The sequence below is a fragment of the Pecten maximus genome, chromosome 12 (assembly GCF_902652985.1).
Source record: "Pecten maximus chromosome 12, xPecMax1.1, whole genome shotgun sequence".
Classification (NCBI taxonomy): domain Eukaryota; kingdom Metazoa; phylum Mollusca; class Bivalvia; order Pectinida; family Pectinidae; genus Pecten; species Pecten maximus.
The window spans coordinates 24,131,009-24,154,891 of record NC_047026.1 but is presented as its reverse complement, the minus strand read 5'-3'; the positions used below and the strand labels follow the sequence as shown (position 1 = coordinate 24,154,891).

The window sequence follows — 23,883 nt, the reverse complement described above, 5'->3', positions numbered from 1 at the left end:
GTTTCGTTGCCGTTTTTCTATTAGAAAGAGGTACATGTAGATCTCAGAACTAAACAGTACATGGTAGAATAGAAATAATCAACTTTGACTCGTGTATTGTTGCAGGATATACAACTCGGACATTTTGCAATTTTAATTAATAACTCAGGTCTGCGGCCTTCGTTATTAATTTAATTGCAAAATATCCTCGTCCTCGTTGTATATCCTGCAACAATACACGAATGATCGTTAATTAATTCTTAAGTAAACCATGTTCTATAATCAACAGATCCCTCGAATCCTTTTGATCCACCTTTGTCCCACCTACTTCGGGGATCAAGTTTAAGATAAAAAGGCATTGTATAACACAATTCTAGTTTCGGAGAACGGCAAACATATCTGAATGCGTTGATGTTACCTTGTCTACTTGTTGGACGTGTTATGTTAACTAAATGTCCGGACATTGTTTTCTCATTAGTGAGGTAAAATGTATTTACTCTACCATACACGTTTGACGTCAACTCAAATAAAGCTGTTCTGTTTGCACATGTTCCCATAAATAGACTGAAAAACAAATAATCAAAGACCAGGTGATCACAGACTTTGTTATCGATTCAGTAAACAGTATGTCTATTGAGGAGTCATGTGAACAGAAATTATTTTGGAATTACGTATTCATGTAGAAGTGCCTCTGGTGACATCCCCAAAGAAAGCTAATAATTCGACGACGTGTGCAGATTATGTTGATCAAACACCATCAAATCAGCACTTTGACACCACAGATACAGAATGTAGTATTTTCTTTTTGATTAAACAATGCGGCTATTTTAAGACTTGACAACAACGACAAATATAGTTTCATCAATAACTCAGAAGACGTCCGTCATGTATACATGAGGCACGTGTTTTACCTCAACTTCTACAATTACATGTATGATAAACACGTACTATTGAACGTGGCATACCATTTAGGCCAAGGGATCTGCAATCTTCAAACTCTACGGAATTCAATTTTCCCTCAGTATGGCATCATACTGTATCCTGTATTTATACGGGGACTATACATTATCGTCCTGAAGCGGTACGGTGATGGGGGAATATTAAGAGAGCAGCGAGTGGCCATTTCCTCGATAACAGATGTGTCGTTTAAACTCAGATCTGCTCAAGGAAGCACACAATGCCTATATATTAATCAACATTAGGCAAAGTGCTTTCTATAAATTGCGTTATTTGCTCTATAATTCCTGCGTGTAATACGGTCATACATTGATGTACATAAGAGGCTATTGATCAAAGTAGAAACGCAGAGTCCCGTACAAGTGTGTAGAGCACTCCGTACTATTATGTTCCAGTACAAACATTTACCCACCAAATCAGCATTATTGAGAGCCGGCAATGTGTGAAGTTAAACAAACACTGTCCTGTCTGAATGATAGCCATTACCGGTAATCAGCTATGCTTGTGCTGCTACCCGTATTGTGCCTTTCTCGGAACAAACCTGGTGATTATACTTATGGACTCACAGCCACTAGAAATGATTGCTCAACAATATGATGTTTAATCAGATGATTTTAAAAGTAAATCATCAGCCGTGTTCTTGGAATATATCAACCTATTACGTTTTGTAACCAACAAACATTGTACATGTACATAGTTTATCACGGTATCTTATAACGTACTCCTATACATAAATATATTGAACCTAGATTAGATGACTTGGACAGAATCCTCATGAAGTCTGAAGGGGTCAAATCCGGTAGAAGTTGAAGTACTGTACATGTGTGTCATAAATACTTGTGAAACTGGAAGGAGTTTGGTGCATTAATATAACTGTAAAATGCGTTATAAAATATAATTCCTGTCCACTTGCTTATTTAGTACATTTTTACAAGTATTGTACTACATTACCAGGTAATTGTTACAGACATACCTTATGTTACATTATCTTAGAATTGGGCCTGTGTTATAGCTCCCTTGGAGCCACCAACTTCCTTGTTACCTCCTTTTAAGTAAAGCAGAGGGACCATGTTGAAATTAATCATGGGTACTGAAGATAAAACATAATACCGTATAGCGGGAAATTTTAGCAGGGCTTTAAGTTGGCTATTTGGCGGGTCCGTATAAAGATCGCCAAAATTTAAAAAAAAATAAAATGAGATCATTTGGAAAACTTGATAACGAATCACATGTCTTAACATGTCAAAATTTTTCCATGAAATGATTAAGTACTGAATTGCATTTTGCATACCCTAGAACAAAGCTACATTTGCTTGATTCAATACGTCATCAACTGTCGAAGAAAAGAACCATACGATTCCATTCTCAAATCGCATATTAATAATATTACATAATGTCCTGCTTACAAGTGTCAAGGTTCATTGTTCCAAGACCTTTAACCGTCACTCAGGGAGAGTACAGAATTGAAATGTACATATCAGATTGTATTGTAATTGACTGACATTCGTTTAATTGACAGAAATCGATAGTACGTTATGGTCTGCGGGCACTCTGAAACAACCCCGGCACAGTTACCATAATGGCAACGAGAAGCACAGAAATGACTCTGTGAAATAAAACTCTGGACTAACAATGTAACTCTTATTACTACATTGTACGTTTAAAGTATATGATAGGTTGTTGATCGGTGTTAGTTTCGTGCTGAACTGGCTACCGTGTAACCTATGTTATAATGTCGTGACTCGTGGATAAAACGACTCTGATGTTCGGTGTCTGTTTAAATTATAATATTTTCTTTCTAGTCATGGTATATGTATCAAAATTGTTATTGATCTTAACGAATTACCATGCTTGTGTAATTTTGCTGGTTAGCATTAATTATTGAAGAGGATAGAAGGTTACTACCAGAATGAATTGGTAGTCTAGTGTAACGTATTGTTTCAGGGACTATCTAGATCAATACTTGTACACAAAGGTGTGTCATTGTTTATGGTTCTATGTACTAGGTCCTTACAATACATTTTCCTATATTGGACGGATGTTTTTCATTAGCCATTTGATTTATAGCGAATTTCGGAATGTGTACCAACTGATAAAAGAGCCGTACCAAAACCACCGAGGTTGGTGGCAATTTTGGGAATGTGTTCCAACTGATAAAAAAGTCATAATGCATGCACACTAACTAACTACTGAGGTTGACGGCAAATTGTGGAATGTGTTCTACCTGATGAAATTGTCGTCGCGTATGAGGGTACCTGTAGCGTCTTTCCTAATGTGTGATACACCTATGGATCTGTACGAGGATAGTCTTCAATAGTAAGCAGTACAACAACATCGCTAAATACTAATAAATATCTTCAGTGCTTCGGTGTGCATTTATCAGATGAAATAATCACCCGACAGTATCGTAAGCTATGACTGTGTGTACACGTGCTTCCAATATCGGAGAGGAGAGCGTAGCATCGTGACGGAGTACTTTTGGGTGTTAAACAGCACTCAGCGCAGCAACTTTGGCCTTGGATTGGTTTCAATTTTTCTCACAGTCCCCGTTTGTCCTCGTAGGGTGCTGAGTAGCACGGTGTGTTACCCTACCGCAACATCAGGGTATGCTTCCTTCTCCATTGTGGTGTTATGGTACCTTCGCATTTAAACTCCTAACATCTGACGACACCTTCAATCATCGTTTTTAGAAGCGGATACGTTTTTTCCAAGGGATGTACTATCGATAAAGATCACACGTAGATTTTAATTATATATTGGTATTGTGTTCTCTGGAGATTAGTATGAATACTTTAAGCAGTGAGTGCTTGTTTTGTTACATTTTAGCGCAATTTTAATATGAGCTTGCTAGCGCCGTGTGTACGTTGTTTGTGACAACAAGTTGGTTGTGTTTCATTATCAAGAAGGAATTAATATCGCATCTGTTTACAACTGCAATCATGAATACAGCAGTCACAGGATTAGTTCATACGGACGCCAAGGAAAATTCTGTAGGTTCAGGATTGCACGCGGCAACCATCACCACCAATATTCCTATACTTAACTCTCTCCTTAAGAAATGTAACTGTTTCGTGGTTCGTTGGTTTGTTCTGCAGTTCTTCGCAACGAAAGGTACGTATATACGATTGTATATGATAAAGTTAGCACTTCCTTGTACTCTTATGCCGATGGTTTTGCCATCTCACAACCGAACTTGTCAAGAATAGACTAGTTTGTTAAGATATTTTATTTTTCAAGTTAGTTTTCTTAAGCGCCATCGGCGTTGGAAGACACATATATTTTGATTAAAACATTCATTGATAACAGCAGTTTAAATAATACGTCAAGATCTTACGAGCGTTTGTTTTTGAAATGACGGATTCTGCGCATGCTCGATGCATGTTAACAGAAACTCTTGACAGACGACATATGTATACAACGTACACACTACTGAATACATGTCTCTGTCACATTGTCTTACTGGGTACCTGATGAGACATGTAATATATATTTCGGCTGATTTGATGTTTGGCGTTATAACTGTCATATGTTTTGATATACCAACAGTGACGTGCCAACGATGTAAAATATATCCAATGTTATCTTTTGACCACTGCTGTATCATCCTGCATATCTAATTTGATAAAGTAATGTGAACATTTTTTATCAAACTTTTATATTTTGTAAGTGTATTCAATTAAATAAATGCTCGAAAATAATGTGCTTGTCTTATATTGAATTACTATTGTTATTACGCAAAAATAGTTAATGTATGGTATAAATGGTCAAATTATGTTTACGGCGTATGAGAAAGTGGGGGAATATATCGATATCGGTAAATGAAAGTAAAGTTTTATATTATGCACTACACATCAGTTATATATTATGCACAACACATAACAATATCACGGCCTACAATACAATGATATTGGGAATGGTAAACCATGTAAGCTTGTTGATACGTAATATGTTGTCATAAAAGTAATAAAAGTATACATAAATATTGATACGGAAACGTGCCAACGTTAGTATTTCTACGAGTACCATTATTTATTACAGAGATAAGCTCGTTAATCTAAACAACATAAATAAATCTAATATACCTAATTTGATTATCAAATCAGATGGCAGTGTATATCACGGCGGTGTTGATGTAGTCACGCGTACACTTTTGCACGTGTGTAAAACTAATAACTGCGTAGAGTGATGATGCATGACTCTTAATACAAATAATTTCCCCCGGTAGCTGGGATGTATATACTGCATATACAGGGCGTCTTGATGTTATTATTATCCCTCTGTATTACGTTGTGTCCCAGATAGGTGTGTCTAGAACAACAGAAGGGTGAGATGAATATTGCATTATGTTGCTGATGCTCTCCGGGGTAAGGTATAACAGCGGCCTATATACATATGACCCTCTCGTGTGAATATGTTTATGGCAGCACTGGATATGTAAATGTATGTCATAGTACATGCCAGTAATGAAAATATTATGATCTCTCCCATCTATGGATAACAGCCATTAAGTATATCGACTCGTTTATTGACCACTGTTAAAACTATTTACCTAATATAACACCAAGTAATTGTGTGAAATGAAATTGCATCATGTCTTTGGAACAGACACACAGGTAATATGTTGTTTTTTTTCAAATTTACCCTAATCTTTGATCGTTTTTAATCATTAGTAAATGCATTTATTTATAAACATATGCACATAACATAAATTAATATAACACACTAAATATCGAAGTACATAGTAAACAAAGAAGCACGTTACAGAAGTTGATGCTGCATACAATGTATACGTGTACGTCATAAGCAAGAACTATAAATCCTTTGTTTCATTCTCTAAGCTGGGTCATTTCCCAAGTAAATCAATGAACCTAGGAAACCTATTTACCAGCATTACAACATCGAGAACAGATACTCGCTGTCCAAAGTTTCTGGATAATTACCATTTAGACGCTATTCGATTAGATGTAACCATTTAGTTGCTGAATTTGAGATATTCGATACATATTTCTAAATCATACGCTTTTCGTTTAGTTTAAATAACTATCTTTTTTTCAAAGATGAGGTTAGATAAGCTACCTTTCTATCGTGTTACCTTTGTTTAGACCTCTTTCTGGCTTCCGTTATTACCTTTCCTGACTTCTACACCTTTGGACCTGCTATTCACTAACGAGTCCTAGAAGCACGAACAGCTGTACCTGTTGTTTTATTCATTATTTACTATATCGACGTCTATCTTATTTGTAGATGTTGTTTATTTGAGTATCGGTTGTAGAGCTCTATACAATGTTCGACCACTGGGACTATTATTCCCTCCAGTTGATCAATATCTAATATTAACTTGTATATCCTGAGTATACTCCTATTTACATGTAACAGTTTGAAATATCAATGGAGATATCCAAATATAGAGTACCAAATTGTTACCAGTTTGAATCTTAGCATCGTTGTAGAAAACTGCTTCAGTAACATTTGTGTCATTATTCGTAAGAATCACTCTTAAATTTAAGTTTTAGATGGTATCCATGACGACCCTGTCCCCCTGTCGGCTGTATACGTAAGGTTATTTGTCAATCAAAGTTGATATCCCGTTTTTCCAATCATCATTATTCTGTGTTATATTCTGATATTACCGGGACCACAAATATACGAATGTATGTCGTGAACTTTAAAGAAACAGAAAAAATAGAGATTGCGCATAAACATGTCACAGACAACGGTAATACCTTTACGTTATCTATATGACTTCTTCTTCTGCAAACCTTCACAAAGCATTGTTACCTTTAATGCATGCATATATATTTCGGATATCAATAGAAATATTTAGAATAAAGCTGACAAATTTCTATGATGATTAATACAATGGTGCAATATTCTAGGTGTATATTAAGCTTTACAATAATAGAAATATACGAAACCAGACATTGCATAAAAGTATCTCGGGAGTATTCGCCCCGTACATTTATTAGAAGGTATACCGTAGACAATCGGCGGTCGATGTTCGGGTAATGTTTTATTATGTATGTCAATATAAAACATGATGATATTGCCATAGAAGAGTTGTATGTGCTCATTAAAGAGATATGCTATTCCGCATCATCTTATATTTTTCTGTATAGTACGAAGTGAAAGAGAAAAAAAAACCAAAAACGCGAAGTGGTAGAAATAAAAACGCGATCGGTAAACATACGATCTTGAATACTGTGGAATGTATTTAGAAATCACAGAAACATGGAATTTATCTTTGGTGTGTCATATGTAACATAATATTATAGTATACGTCTTGGTCGCAATAAACAAAACTTATTATGTTAATTATGTCTTTTTGTCTTGTGACTATTTTCAATCCACGACATTAATTTTACGTTTTTCTAATCCTTTGCGTAGATTTTTTTTACCTCATCATTATATTTACAAAATACAAACTTCTATATCAACCTCGCGCCCTAAAACTATTCATATAAATACTTAGTTTATCGTTTCAACTGGCTAACTTTGCATTTGATCGGATATCTGAATGACTGACCAATGTATCGGATGTTTTTAGATGAAATGCTTTAAAAGACGCCGATAGGTATTGGATAACGACGAGGATGTGTGCCTCCAATCATAAGTTTATTATTGTTTAAGACAAATGCTCCATGGGGTTTTGTTACGATAACGATAGAATTAGAGGTTAAAATAAAATACTGCAGCAATAATGAGTCCGTTGCCCTTTACGCTAACAGCAAGCAGTCACTACCGTTTGAAACTACTTATAGATTACTGTAGATACACTAACAACGGTTCGAAAGGCAATCAATTCTCTATGGATACATATTAAAAGCTGTTAAGAGAGTATGTGAGCACGGACGACTAAAATGTGACATACCTCTACACGTACATTGGATGTCTATGGATAATTGATAGGGAAGAGACAGACACATGTCGTGTAGCCTTGTATTAGTTTGACTTGTGTTTTTTTATCTGTCATTTGTCACAGACGAGAGGTTTCAGATAATGGAATAATATATAATACACGTTATGCTAGAACGCATTTTTGCTGAAGATATAAGTTTACGGTTTTTATTTTAATAACATTACCTTAGCAACCCTGATGATTATGAATCAGGTAATATAATACACTATATATATACATGTATATATATACATGTACCCTCTAGACACAATAAAATAGAGTTATTCTACTGACGAATGTCATCAAATTGTATGTACAGATAAAGATACATAGATATACTAATAATATTGTGCATTTAAATGTAACAGGATATGGAAGCATTTAGTGTCTTTTTTCTGTTTTTAAATTGTGAATAAATTTATATAATCCTTTTCTGTCCTTGCATTGGTATGAAAATATCAGAGTATATGTGTAGAATTACGAAACTGTAATCTCAAATCAAAATTGATGAAACGATGGTAAACATAGTCTAAGGATTTCAAAATACATTTTATACGTCTATTAATAACAAAGTCGATGTAATATTGTATGTTCCTTTCAAATGATGTTTTCGTTAAATGCTTCAAAAACAACTATAACCTCAGGTGTTGATGCCTCAGCATTTCAAGCACAATCAGCAATTAGATAGTCTGTAGAATGGAGATTTTAACGAGTCCTTGCTATTTCCAAGAACATGTATGTATTCAGTGACATTGCTACAAAAATGAAACATTTGCTAGTTTGTTTGCATTCAGTAAGTGGTTATAATAGGATCAGTCATATAATCCATGTTTGGTCGACATTATGGCTCATACAGTATACACCTATACAGTTCCTGATTAATGTTTATTAATGGCATTTGCCGGACAAAAAAGAAACGTAATCATTCAAATATGTTCAAATTTATGACCACATTACTAAAAATCATGACAAAAAAAAAATCCACATCATTTTTGTAATTATAAAAAGCATGTTTTTTTTATATATAAAATTAGAACAATATCAACAACCGATAGTGATTCAAGGAATGTAAGACATGTATCGTGGTGTGTATGGTATGCATTTAGCAATAGCAATAAAACGGCTGGGTGAGTATTCCGTTGTACTGTCTAATTTGCTGAATGATTCCCTTGGTTTCTATGAGTTAATTTACCCAACAAGCAGGTTAAGTACGTGGCGACTGCTTTATGTATGCTGGCTCTTGCATTGCACTCTGATAGTCTCGAAGGTAGCAGCACCATTATCGGATTACGGGCAATATGCTGTTGATACTTTTCGGGTCGGTCAATGTTATTTTGGTCAAGATTAATTCGACCGACGGTCATAAACCTTAACACACTTACATGGTCAATCGTAATTGTGAGACGTTCGTCTCTCGTGATAACGTGTTGCTGTAAAAAGGTTTATAATGCAATTATCGATAAAATACCATGGAAATATATATTACCAGCATGTCTTATCATAGAAAGACTGTCAACACATAACCACAGAACACAAATGTAGACCTCCCTTGAATGTTTACATATAGGTCTCATCAAAGATGATATACAAGGAAATAAACATGAACTCGTTTTGACTAACCGCGAACGTATCAGTTTTATCAATACCATGATATATATTATGTCTTATGTATTTCTGTAGTATATGTATCTCTATGGGCACTTGTCATTTGTTTACACCTAAGACCAAAGCCTGCGTACCACACAGTTGACATCTACAGCCAACAACATGATGATGATAATGCAACTGTAGACGTGATTATGGTGAGCGACGCCTTTCTTCAGTGATAAAGTAAAATACAGTCAAAAACCTATTTATACTTTTTGTTACATCTGCATTTTATCTATTTTGTAATATATTTTTGTTGGAAATGTTCCTGGATAACATAGTTATTTGGTTAGTTTGCATCGTCTATGGAATGGAAATAAAGATGGTCGATGATAAACAAGAATATCGGCTTCGATCTCTCAATGACTTTGAATCACCCTCTGCATTTTCTTCGGGTTGACATTTTAAACCCACTAATTACACAATATATTTTTTCATAGGTACAAATACAAATAATGGCCTTGACGTCATAAATCATAACAAAAAGAAAACATAACATTTGTATGGCAAAGCTATAAACCTAACTAAGTAGATACATTTCCGGTCTATGAGACAATAAACTTCCATCCAAATCGTGGAATCATTCCATGTTTATGAATATATCATTTAATTTACTCACAACAGCCATTCGATGTTTGTAAACATATCGTTTCGTTCTTCTCTCTGGTCGTCTAAGGAAGTATTACAGAGGCATGTTACTACCGTATGGCTATCAACGCGCATGCGTTGTCTATTTAGCTCTGGAGTCAAAGGGAAAGCAACAAGTCAAGCGTATGCAAATCAATATGCTAGTGACCACATATGTCAGTGTTCTGGAGCATAACCTATGTAAGTTTATGAACAAATCCCCACAATACTAATTAATTATTTATTTGTTAGTGGGGATTTTTATAAACTTATATAAGTTGTGTTCAAGAAGCTAGGCCTCTGTGGTACATGTACAGACATGCCCACCCTTGTGGGCCAACCCGTCAGCCATGTTTGCCTCAATATTCCTGGCCCGTCGGATTGCGTTCATTGAAAATGCCTACAAATGGGACTGCTGTAGCAACTGTCAGCTGTTTTCAGGTTATTATGAGGTAGATGAATAAATTCACATTCATTTTTGTATGCAAATGGCAGCTTGATGTTGTAAAGTGAATCTATCCACGCGCGAAATTTATTCCGGTTTACACTTTGAAAAAAAAAAAAAGTCTTCGTAAGAAAAAAGTCATTTTTTCCAGTAAAACATATGCAAGCTATGCAAATAGCTGATTTTATGCTGTAACACATTAATTTTCTTTTTTAATTTTATTCTGTTTGGGTTATGTCCCTTTATGGGGCCTTTTTATCCCGTTGGGGGCCCCACAGCATACAGCACTTGCTGGTCGCTGATTGGCTGTTTACTTTTCTTCACTTGAAATTTTTTGTTTCATCATCGCCATTTTGTTTTTACGCATATAGCACTAAATCTAAAATTAAGCTTTTTCGAAGCCCACTCTCATTCCACCATTTTACAAGTAATACGGTTTTGGGTAATTCTGCCAAATATCCACTTATGATGTAAATTGTCATTCAATTTGTATTTTGTTCTATGTCGGTGTAATTCTGTCGAATAGCCCACCTAAGATTATTGTCATACAATTTGTATTTTGGCGTAATTCTGTCGAATACCCACCTAAGAATTAAATTGTCATACAATTTGTATTTTGTTCTAATACTGATGCGGAATTAGCCATCTTATGATGAGCTTTTCAAAATATTTCTGATGATAATAATTTTCATGTTGCTATAATAAATTGTCATCTTGTATAAGCTGGCCTTTTCAATTCAATCATTGGTTTTAGTTTTATGTGGAGCATGCATAAAAATAAATAAATAACATAAAATAAATAATGTTAATAGTAAGATAACTATGAACGTGTACCACTTGTAAGCTTATTTGATTTTTAATATGTTCATCCACTATGTTGATTAAAAATCGTCCAGCGACAACGACCTGTTCCATTTGTGAAACACAAATGACGAAGGGACAGTTAGTTGCTCAACGATTAGCGATTTTAGAATATCATGTGTATATATACATTAACCGAAGTTTTGTTCCGCATACTTTATTCTTTTGTTGCACACAAGTTGTTCTGTCGTTCCATACAAGTTGCTATATCATTTCACACACTTTTACCGTTCCACACACTTTATGATATCCTTCCACACACTTTATTCTATCGCTCCAACCAATTTTTAATTCATTTGAAACGGCATTATAAATAATACAATCTGTTTTTTCTTCTGATATTTATAAACATCTATCCAACTGTGTGATCATTTATTTCAAAAGCATCTGCCTATGAGATTGTGTTGGAAAGCAGGATAAAAAAGAAATTGTATCGTGTGTAGCATTATCTATCGTTCATGTGTACCGAAAGGACTTGAAGACAAACAAGTGATATTCATATTACATTACATTCTTTACTATCAAAGACGTTAAATTATTATACAACAAATAATTTGTCTTTGTGTAATTCTTAAAACAGATATCTTCATTTGCGAAACTAGATGCATGCGTCTGCACTTTTAACATCTGCTCCATACACATACATCATGACTTGCCTTAAAGTGTTCGTGCCTATGCGACCATTAATTATTATACAAACGTGAAGAGTTGTTTACTCCAAATTATATTAGCTCTCAATAATTGTCTTAGAAATTTTCTGTTCTCCGTATTTTCTAGGTCGGTTTTTCAGATCGATTGTTAGGTAGGGTCTGTAGGGAAATTCCCTATGGTTACTACTTTACTTCAATAACGTTACAAACACCCCAACGCCATGCAGCTTCATCTGTTTGTATGTCATATGCATATACCAGAACCGCATTTATTATCTATAATTACGAGAAAATGTAGCCACGCCGACGATAGAAGTGCAGGCCGTTGGGATTCCGTGTGTTGTTAGTAGGACTAATGATATACTTTCCTGAAGTTGCATATTGTGACCTTTATTGTAATACATCAAGTGACAATGCCAAACATCCATGTTCGGCAGTTCTGTGTTACCAAGTGCTACGTATCCACTGTTGTTATTCTGACCGTAACTTCAATATACATGACTAAACTCTACGCTCACAATGAGTATGCTATAAACATATTTACAGGGTTAGCTGATGACGTCATTTTATATGACGAGAAGTAATCAGTATTGTGATGGCACAGGGTATGAAATATCTACATATTAAAATATCTCATAAATGTATCATAATTGTGCATGTGAAATGAAAGTGGCCATTGGGTTGTTTAAATAGCAACCACAACATTATTAGGAATGACATTAACGTTGTGCAAGATGTTATCCATTGAAAAAACAACAAACACAATGTCTATTGACACACATGAATATGTGCTTTTAAGACTGAAAGTGTTGTTCTTGTAATATGTTATTTAGTATGTTTAAATGGGTGTATAGTTCATACGGTAGTATGGAAATTAATTAGAACCTTCAATGGCATTGCTTATGTGTATATTTATTTCCATGTCTGCAAAAGGGGTGAACATATGTTTTTAAATGAAATGAAGGATATTGTAGATACCACATGAACGTTTGGAAGCAAGTGTTTATATCCAGTTAATGAAAATCAAACAATCTCTCCATGACGATATGGTCGTGAGATACTGGGCTCATATCATCGTAAAATCGTGAATAGCACTATGTGAAAATACCAAGCCGGTGGTGAGAGCAAATGATCAAGCAGCCTTGATTTAGGATAGAAAGCATTAATGTTAGCCAGGTTTTGCATCCTCTGTTATAAGATACATACTTCCTAAAAATATAGGAAGAATAAAAGATACAAAATGAACTACGCAATATTCGAAATTAATATTCCGATAATGGATATAAAATTGATTTCGAGATCGCTTAATTAATTCATCACAAATTAATGCGAACAATGCATCAGTATTTTAAATAATATATCTCTGTAAAGTACAATTTTCAATGTATCGGTGCTTGGAAATGAAATATTCCATAGCATTAACGCGTCATCAAGACCAGTACTACTGGGTTATCAGTTAAACAAGACTCATTACGATATTTTATCCAGGGGACATATAAAAAACAAACGAGATCGACTGCCTCGTTTGTTTATAATATGTATCGTACGCTTTTTCATGTCTTGCTTTTCTGTGATTTCGTGTTTGTTCTGTTGGTCACCTGCCTACATATCACCCTTACTGTTTATATATTTGTTGCCTATTTATAATCTTGGCTGTTGATAATCTGTTGTCTATGTGTGACCTTGACTGCTGGTAATTAGTATATCTATTGATATTTGCCGATGTAAAACCTTTGATATCGGTATATCTGTTGATATCTGTCGATGTATGACCAATCTTGGTATTTCTACGGGAGATTTTCCTTCTTATGACCCTGGCTGTTAGTATATTTGATGACTTCTGCCAGCATATGACCTTGGCTGGTGATATGTCTACTTGTTGCAGGGACGTTAAACCAGCATGCAAACAAACTGGACTTAACATGACAAATAGATTATGTTGATCATTGCAGTTCAACATTACGGAGCACATGATATCCCTTCCAAATCTTTCTCATCCAACGCGCCTTTGTGTTTTCTAATTTTTCGTCGCCAAAGTTTCAACTTCAGAAAAACAACATTACCATTAATTTAGTAGTTTTAAGGAAAATCTGTTCCAAATATATAGATAACAACAGCCATTATTATTTGTTTGTGTCATTCGATCGATTGACATGCTTTTCTCGGATGGTTTTGTTAATTGAACTTAGGCTGTTTTGAAAGAAAGCTTTAAAGATATGTAACAGAAGTAACAAGAGTTAATTGTATCGGAGAGTCCACGCAATAACCGTAACAGTCGTAAATGTAGTAAACTCGCGATAAGGAAGAGCTTAGCTATGTAATAATGCATCTACATACTAAATCCAATCGACATCGTACATTTAGTTTTCGGTTAACGGAAATGGTGTCGTGATTTCAGCGCTTTAATTCATTTACGTACCATTTGATCGGAGTCGGAGAATAGTTAAATTTTGGCTTATCAGAACCCGCGGAAGGAATCCAAGGCGCTAGTGGTTTGAGTAAAAAAAGACAAAAACAAACAAAAAATACCCAGCAAAAAAAAAAAAAAAAACAAAAAAAAAAAAAACGGAGAAACAAATTAAATGACACATTTTACAAAAGTAATATTTGAAAATAAAGGTTATTGACATTTGTTTTATCTCATCACATGCTTATTATTGACTTACCCTTGGTACATGTATATCAAACGACCAATACGTTGCATATGTATGGAGAGAAACCTGCTTTTAAAGATACTTTCTGGATCTCGGTTTTTATGCCAGAAAGGCCATAATATATATTTGTCTGCAGTATTTGGTTTGTATACGTTTTTTTTTCACTTTGTCCAATCGAAAAACATACGTTGAAACCCCTGACACAGCCTTAGGGATTACCGATAGTATAAGATCCAAAAACACGATGTCTACTCATAGCATGTAAATCTCTCCCTTGAACATACATATTTTGTTACAGCAATGACGTGATAAACAGTCCATCCTTGTCCCAAATGAAAGATTGATGCCATGTCTGAAGGTCTTGCCAAACCACTGATGATAAAACTGAGGACGCTGTTCTCGATATGCATTAACCCCTTCAGTATACGATTGACGTTAAAATACTGCATCAGGAATTGATGGCGAATACGTATGAATTATGGAGTTTCAGTTGGCTTCAACTATTTCATTTGATGCAACGAAATATCCTGGATTTTATAAACATTGACAAAGATCACTCTATCTCCGATATAAAGATATAAAATATAATTTTCGCCATGTATGCTTTTTTGTATGTTCATACGTTGAACAAATGTATGTAGCTGTTTAATGTTGAGCACGTTTGTTCAATGATTTTTGTTTACCTTACTGGGGTTCCATTGCATTCTCGCAACAAAAACCCAACCTACATGTACATATGTTTATACATGATGTGCATAGCATAATATGGGAGTGCTCGTAAGAGTAATTTGTTACTTTGTATAAAGATTATATTTGATATTGTAAGGACGCAATCATTATGGAACAATTCAGAAAAGAGGTCACACAAGCTACATATAATGTACATATTAAATTGTAAGAAGTATCTTAATACTGGCGTTACATTAAGATAAATCCATCTTTTGCGTAATGGTAGCTGAGAAGCTTTCGGATGTCTCGTTTAGTTGTGGGTTATATATTACTAACATACAGCATTTCTACAGTTTCCGGTAGTAGATCATTACATATGTACTTATTCAACATAGCTTGTCGCCAGCTGCCAACCCCATTCATATCGCACATGCGTCTTCGATCACACACGCACTCTTCATACATATAGCACGTGCGTTCTATTACAGGTACAAACGACCACAGTGTTACACGGATGAGGAATGGAATATCTTAAGACAATTAGCAGCAGGGGTCGTCAGTGTCAGGGTATCTCATGTAGTAGGCTTCAATCTATCATATACACGTGTTAAACACAACGACCGTGCATTCCTCAATGCACGTGTTTCCACGTAGTTATACGTGTTACCGACATCGGCAATGCTTGTCACACTTTGTAGGCCTTGTCTTGTTGCATTTAGGGCTTTATTACCTAATGCACCTAGTACAGGGGAATAACGCTAAATTGGAGTTTCGGATTAATTAATATTCGTGAAATGTCTAATAGAATATGAAATAGTTTGCGTCCCTGAAAACAAATTCACAAGTATATAATTTTATTTACAATTTTGCCGACTACTTGCTGTATCAACAGTAATTGGGAACACCTGTTCTATTGATGTTAATGGTTTTTTTTATCATATCATCTACGAATATCTAGTTTTAAATATTCTGTGTCGATGCTGTTATATTAGCCTAATGTGACCATATTCCCTTCGACCATGTATATAACCGGCACTCATACCATAAAGAAATAATCGAATCAGGAAGCAAATGCGATTGAAAGCGCAGTTTTGGGAAACCGCAGGTAACGGATATAACTATGCCTCAAATATGTGACGTCACTGGTGGTATTCACCCGATAGCGACCAGGAAGATGCATTTCGAACAATATATATCAACTGCATATGCTTAAATAACGTTTAATAGGTTACATTGAAATTCAAGATCCGCAAAAAATAATATTTTTCCATGTTTCTTAGATAATAAAAGTGTATTTATCGTTAATCTATTAATAATTATATTTTGACATTGATATCTACTATATCTAAAAAAAAATAATGCGACGTTCAAATAAAACGAAGTTTGGTAGACAAGGCAGTGTCGCTAGCAGTCAGAATTGACAAACCTCTATTTGGAATAATAATATTTCCGCATTATGTTAGTAATGTCATAGTACTATAGATCTGTTAAGTATATTTTCCCTGATAACTGTTATTATAGACGTGTACATTCATATAGTTGAGTGTTTTATACAGATAGTAGCAGGTGAGTGTTTGCCTTTTGGACATCTATATTACTACTCCACTAGACTTGTTGTATTCTGTCTCATGTACTGTAATTATATTTATTAGCGCGTATACATAATGCAGTCAAATGAAACACTGAATGTAAATAAAAATGTGTGTATTATGAAGCGAAATGTGCAACTTGTCATCAACACCCTTCGTAGATTCATATGAAGTATTATTTATTCCAATATATGTCATTTTCATTATAAAATTTTATTCACTATCAATAAGATAAACCATTCGTCGTACATTAGTTACTGAGATATCCAAACCCTCCTAGAGAATTATTTATGCATCAAATATTATATTTGTGTTAGCTAATGTTACACTATTGTTTGATTTCTGATTTTGTTATTTTTGTTTTCTCTCACAAACTAGAGCATATCAGGTGCTAACTAAAAGAGTATGCACACTAAGTGCAGCCCTTTTCATGAGTATATTTTTCAAGTAAAAGAATATAAAAGCGAATAGTATCACTCATAGTAATGGCGTGGTAATGACATTTATATTTTTACGCTATATTTACATTGTAATGACATTTATATTTTATGTGGACTATATTTAATGGTGTAGTTATGACATTTATTTGATACGAGGACTATATTTAATGTTGTAGGGACATTTATATCATATAATGACTATATTTAATGGCGCAGTAATGGTATTTATATTATATCAGGACTACATTATTTGTATGCCACACAACAATAGCTTTACTCAAGATAAATGTCGGCGGAGAAACGTTATTATATTACGCTTGGCCTACTTTTTCTTCATGCGTTTTCAAGAGTCTCCATGCAAATCTATATATTTTATCGTATTTTCTCAAGCTTTATCTATAAAAACTAGTTAGAATTACGGTTTCATTATTATATTGATGTTCCCTGTTGTTTTAGCATCCTACAGTGTGTTATCAAAACACATATATAGCGAGAAACATACCATTATTCGTAGGCACAATAACCTAGTGTAGTCGTATAGGGAGTAGTGACTAACATACAGTGTAAACCGTTATGGCGATTTACAAAAAAATGTATGCTTCTGGTTGAGAAACCTCGCTGGGTGAAATGCCAAAGTCTTATTGATTGTTCTGTTACATAGAAAATATATCTTTGGGAAGGAAAAGTGCTGGGTAGTGTGGCAATGGATCGAGATTTTGAGTGCTATTATATTTTACATAAAATAAAATGTGCATGTCGATAAATAATGAAGACGGTATATGGAGCTATCGCGTAAATATTTCTTTATCTAATGCATCCTGTCACGGAATAGTAAACTGTGTGAAGACATTTACCACATTATCCAAACGTTTATAAAAAAATAACCGGCCTTTCTGTGTTATAAAGATTGCATGTGGTTGAAGTTTCAAAATTCTTTTGGGATACTACAAATTCTATGTAATTGAATCTTGGGCTGTTATCATTTTTTTTTTAACTTTGAACAAACTGTTTTGTGTTTAACAAATGAATCTTTCAAGGGAACACCGAAAGGAGTGAGCTACACTTTGGGATTATCGTATACATCTTTGGTAATCTTTCGGTCTGTGTTTTGCTACTGAATAAGTCTGTTAACAGACCTAGAAAGACACCCTAGGGCCAAGCGTGCGCTATGTCACTGACTGATATGTGTTTGTTATTTTGTTTTTGTCCATTTTGACAATTTATCATTACCCTGTGTGTATTTCAATATGATACATGTTCCACATTTCCCCAGTTCTGTTTTTGAGAGAAAACACTTCACCATTCTCTAAAGTGCATCAATTTACGAAAGGATCTTAATAACACCCATTAAGGATATGAGGAAATACTCTATCTCTCACTGTAAAACCAATCAATTATATGCGATTTAGTTTTAAAGTCTTCAAACCACTGTTATTACCATTAATAACTCCCTCAGGAACTATAGAGGCACCAAATGAGTCTGAAACAGAATTATTCTCAGCTCCGCCTCAGTTTCATCAACATTCGTACGCTTGATTGATGTTAAGTTTGTGTGTTTATTGATTTGGATTGCATTTGCTGTAATATTTAATTTTGACCTAATACAAAACGACTTAAATTCTTTTTGGTCACGGTTGTCATTTTGACTTTCAAACCGTATCTTGTCAAAAGTGGATAATTCAAATATGTTAACGTTTTCTTCCTTGAATATATTTTGATATTCATTTAAAAAAGTTATTGACGGATTTGTCTATTAACTTCTATAGGCTACTATAACATAAATTTGGAGAATATTTAATAACAGTGATATATTCGAAAGGATTAGCTACATTTTTTTTTTTTTAAATCCAACTCAAATTAAGTCCATAAAGGGAATATATTCAAATATGATATGGCACCTGCATTTCTCTCTGTTTAAAAAACTGTTTGGAAAAGTAGAGATTTTGATTTTTAGACTGCAATAACCCAGTCAAATAACATAAATAACACTTAAAGTCATGTACATCTTTATCTATCCTGTATATTTATTTCATATGACATTGACAGAGATGTTTTAAAGCTCTTTGTTTCACGTGGTAAACAATCAATGCAGTTGTAAATGCATGATAATATAAGTTATTTATCACATAAAAAAGTGATGATAATTGACATGTACAAGTTGCTAGATTAGAAACGTAATAATTTACTATTTGTATAAAGTCACAGATAATACATCACACCCTTTTCTACCACTGTACCCGATTTTTGATTGCAAATGGTTGTAAATTGGTCACATGAATACATAATAAAAGTCGCGGAATGTTATAAAAGGTGGAATAGTGGATACATACATTCATACAAATCAGACATGAAATACCTTATCGAGTACTGAATCAACTAGCCTGCCCCCTGTCGGAGTCTAGAGTTTCGAACAAGTGGGGGATAATCTTGTATTAGAATTCAACTTGGTAATGCTTTAAAAACTTAAACTAGGGGATGGTGATAAGCCTATGAATTATTATATTTTATAATTTGATTACTTATTTGATATGTACGGTTCAAATGTGAAGGCCAAATGCTATATTCGTTGTACAGAAAAAAGTTGATTTCGTGACCGGTATTGTTGATGACGCTTCCCCTCCGAGGCAACTGGTCTATCCCCATCATGTCAGTATTATCTGTTGGATTTTGTCTTTTATAGATTTTTACATTTCTTGAATACATGTAAGTTGTAATTCTTATACTTTAATGCATGCTGTCAAAGCAGCCATACCCTATTCTGAATCGAGCATTTTAAAAGCACTAATTAAGCTAACCATTTGATAGCTATGTTCCTGTTTAAAATTATGTATAATAATCCGATCTATTTATAATTCTGACACCTACATCTCTCAACATTGTTCTAGGCCTATATCGTATGTTAATATTTGTACTTATTAGGGGTATCCAGGGAGAGTAGATACCCTATGTATCTATATATATCTTATCGGGGGGTATCGCTACATTTATACTCAGTGCAGAGCAGCTATTTTTAGTATAAATATATGCACTGTCAGGTCAAAAGTCTTTCCGCATATTCTAATTTTGCTATTTAAACATTTTTTCAAAGAATTTTAATGAATGTTAATGGCCAGATTTTAGCAAAAGTTTGTATCCTGAAAGAGTTTGATTTAGATTTCCTTTGATCATATTTTCATTATTTCCCGTTGTCATCTATATGAAAAATTCAAATTTATTTTACAATTTGAATTTTTGTAACGCCATCTTAATGATAACTTGGTAAGTTAATGAATAATGACAGTGCCACAGGAAATTTTCTTATGTTGTTACTTTTAACTTCTACCTACATATTATTATGTATCAAAATTTTACATAAAGTCTGCCTAGATATTTTTTTCAACACAACCATGAATGAAGGCAGGGCAAGTGATTGAAAAAATCTGAAAATACAAAGAAATTGTAGCAGAATTAGGTCGTGCGGAAAGACCTTTGACCCGCAACTGTGTATATTGATTATTGAAGGAGTTATCGCTACATTTGTACTGCGGGGAGAGTACATATCCAATGTGTATACTTATGCATTATAATGGGGTATCGCTTTATTTGTACTCCAGGGAAAGTAGATATTCTATGTATCTATGTTATGTCGGGATATCACTACATTTATGTTTCGGGAGAGTAGATATAATGATAGACGTAAATTAGTTTTCACACGTGTTTTTCTCTGATGTTATTGTGTTTCGAACGATTCCGCCAAAAAACAGCAATCCCCAAATAATACAGCATAGCATTCTAGTTCGTCTGCTAGATATAATCATTGGCTATCATGGCAAAATAGGGGCAATCAGGGGAACTGTTAAATTCGTTCCTACTAAAACAAACGGTGAGTTAAAATAGTTCTCTTCTTTTGATCTCAATTTTAAAACAAAATTTGACAACATCGAGATTGACTTTTCTAACGCTCATAAATATATCAATGTCACAAAATATTAAACTACTATTATCTCATGACATCATACTGTTTCAATAGATATAATTTAGCGCTACTAACAGACAAGTGCCCGTCGACTGTTGACAAGTAAGGAAACCTACTTACACTATTTCTATGAATCCAGCATTGTAAAAACGAGGTAGGATACAGTCGTACGGTATAGGCATATTGAGTATTGAAAACCAAACATTTAGTTGACTAACAATGAACATACATTGTACATACAGATGTAGGGAAATAGTTGCTGAAATTGAAAATATTCTAGAGACTGTCCAACATATATTGCAGGGTAAATCCTTAAAAAAGGGAACCATATCGCTTCGATTGCATTCTGCAAGCATTTCCAAATCGGATATGTTTAGAATGATTAAAGAGTATACCATACGATAACTGTTTGTGTGGTCATACTGGAAAGGGAATTACTCCCTTGTGAAAACACGACCTTTACGTTTAATCTATCAAACGATTTTAATACAATCAGATCCTATCTCCAGGGTCGTTTGTTGGCTGAGAGTATAATTTTCTTTGGTATACATCACTTCGCATACAATGAACCATTATCTGCAAGATGTTATAAAAATGGACATGACTTGAATGAAGTTTCAAAGCTCAGGCCAGTATAGCTACACCATTTCTTTACGGAGAACATGGCTCCTAGACTTTAACAAATTCTCCTGGTGGCTTCACACACATGACAGATAACATCGATACTATTTTGCCATTAGCAGTATTTTAAAATCTACATGTCGTTTCGAAACATGTCTCCGTAATGGAATAACACTCCTTATAACACTGCTGTTATCCCACATAGCAGAATGTCCCACACTTCCGGTTCGAAATAGGTTTTTTTTTTCTCTTACCAATACGTCGGGAACAATAGTACATCACAGCCAAAACATCACACACGTAATGATACTAATACCTAATGAATATGCATCTATCAATATCAGTACCATTATATCATTATACCACATGACATAATACTGACTTCCCATTGGCTAGACACATGGGTACTACTAGGCGGTTGTGCCAGGAGCTCCTCCGGCCACTATCATCATTTTGCACGAAATTGAACGTGAACCTAGTGTGATGTCACTGTAATGTTGTGCTGGATGCCGACGACAACAATGGCTGATGCTGAAGGCCCTCCCCCTCCCCCTTCCCCCGTGGTGAAATTTTTCTTTTGCTATTTAAGTTTAGCAAAGTAAAACATCAATGTGAAGTACTAAACGAATGTTGCCTTCTTTTGAAGGCACAAGGGTCTGATAGTGTTGTCCCAAGATGGAAAAGTGTAAAAGATAATACCACATGTACTGATATTACAAATGTAGAAATACAAAAAGGTACATATACAGCAGTGATGTTGAGTTACATACCCGGAACGTTTAAACTATTTGTGGCACCATGATGGTAACCATTGAATTAGCAGGTATACTTCAGTTCAGTTCACGTCTGCAAGATCGAAGCTATTATATTGAAAAGGAAGCATAAAAAATGCACCTAAAACGAAATGTGTATCCGTTTTAAAGATCCGGATTTGATCGTAAATTTGTTCTTCCTCGATAATACTAACAAAATGTATGCTCGCAGTTTTCATTACCGATTGGCGATATTCACACAGGTAGAAATCTAATTGGTATACTGTGTACAGGTATGGAACAAGGGAAATAGCTGGTCATGATATGTGATATCTACACGAGGATATCAGTGTTATACGTTTACCTTATTGATCTGCACGAAACACAATTGTCTTAGTAGTACATTAATGTACATACATTTTTTTGTATATCAAGGTCTTGTTATGTTTAAATTAAACAAAATGGGTAAAAGACCTGGATTTCCTAGGAAGCAATATGATCCACCACAGGTCAAAAGTTTGGTATATAAACTTAAATTTATGTAGATAATTTTCAGAACAAAACCAAAATAATTTTGTTTAGTATTATCAAACAAACAATGTCTGAGTATCTGTAGCCTAGACATGATTCTCTGAAGTGACCATCAGAATTGTACAGATGTACATATATTGATTATTGGGAAATGTAATATGTTTCCGTAATACTGTGTGACCACTTTATCTTACTAGAGATCTCAATTAAGAGATCAATTGTCCTTCCCGTCAATGTTCATCAGTCTAACAGTTTTCTTTAGTACAAGAGTCCGTGCGAATTTTAACTCTGTGGTTCCACGGTCATTATTCGAGCTGGATGTTAGCACAAGCCGACGTTTGTGTTTACTGTAGATTAGCTATTAACTTCACATGGCAGATCACGTAGCCATACATAAAACAGGTATAGAAATTGGTAGATATATATAAGAGACACGCAAAGAGGTTTAACACAAAACTGTGACAAATGGATCCCTCGATGAATGTGAACACCCCCAGTACTTTTTGCATGGTTATGTCCAAGACCATTACCAATAAATTATCCCTTTACTTTTTGAGGAAAAGGTTGGAGGGATAGGGTAAACAACATTTGCTTATTTATATTATACAAAT

General features: G+C 34.4%; 1 protein-coding gene across 6 annotated transcripts in view; it reads left to right on the top strand.

The window, feature by feature from the left end:
• LOC117339993 (Kv channel-interacting protein 4-like) overlaps window positions 1-23,883 on the top strand; it is a 420,070-nt gene that overhangs the window by 104,086 nt on the left and 292,101 nt on the right. Inside the window, exon 1 of one of the 6 annotated variants that reach the window (XM_033901722.1) lies at window positions 3,057-4,047. The exons of 4 other annotated variants lie outside the window; for them this stretch is intronic. In XM_033901722.1, coding sequence (XP_033757613.1) covers window positions 3,876-4,047 — 172 coding nt within the window. In that variant the 5' untranslated portion in view covers window positions 3,057-3,875. Of the gene's footprint in view, window positions 1-3,056; window positions 4,048-23,883 lie in introns of those variants that run through there. One more of the 6 variants, XM_033901723.1, reaches the window with a different exon arrangement.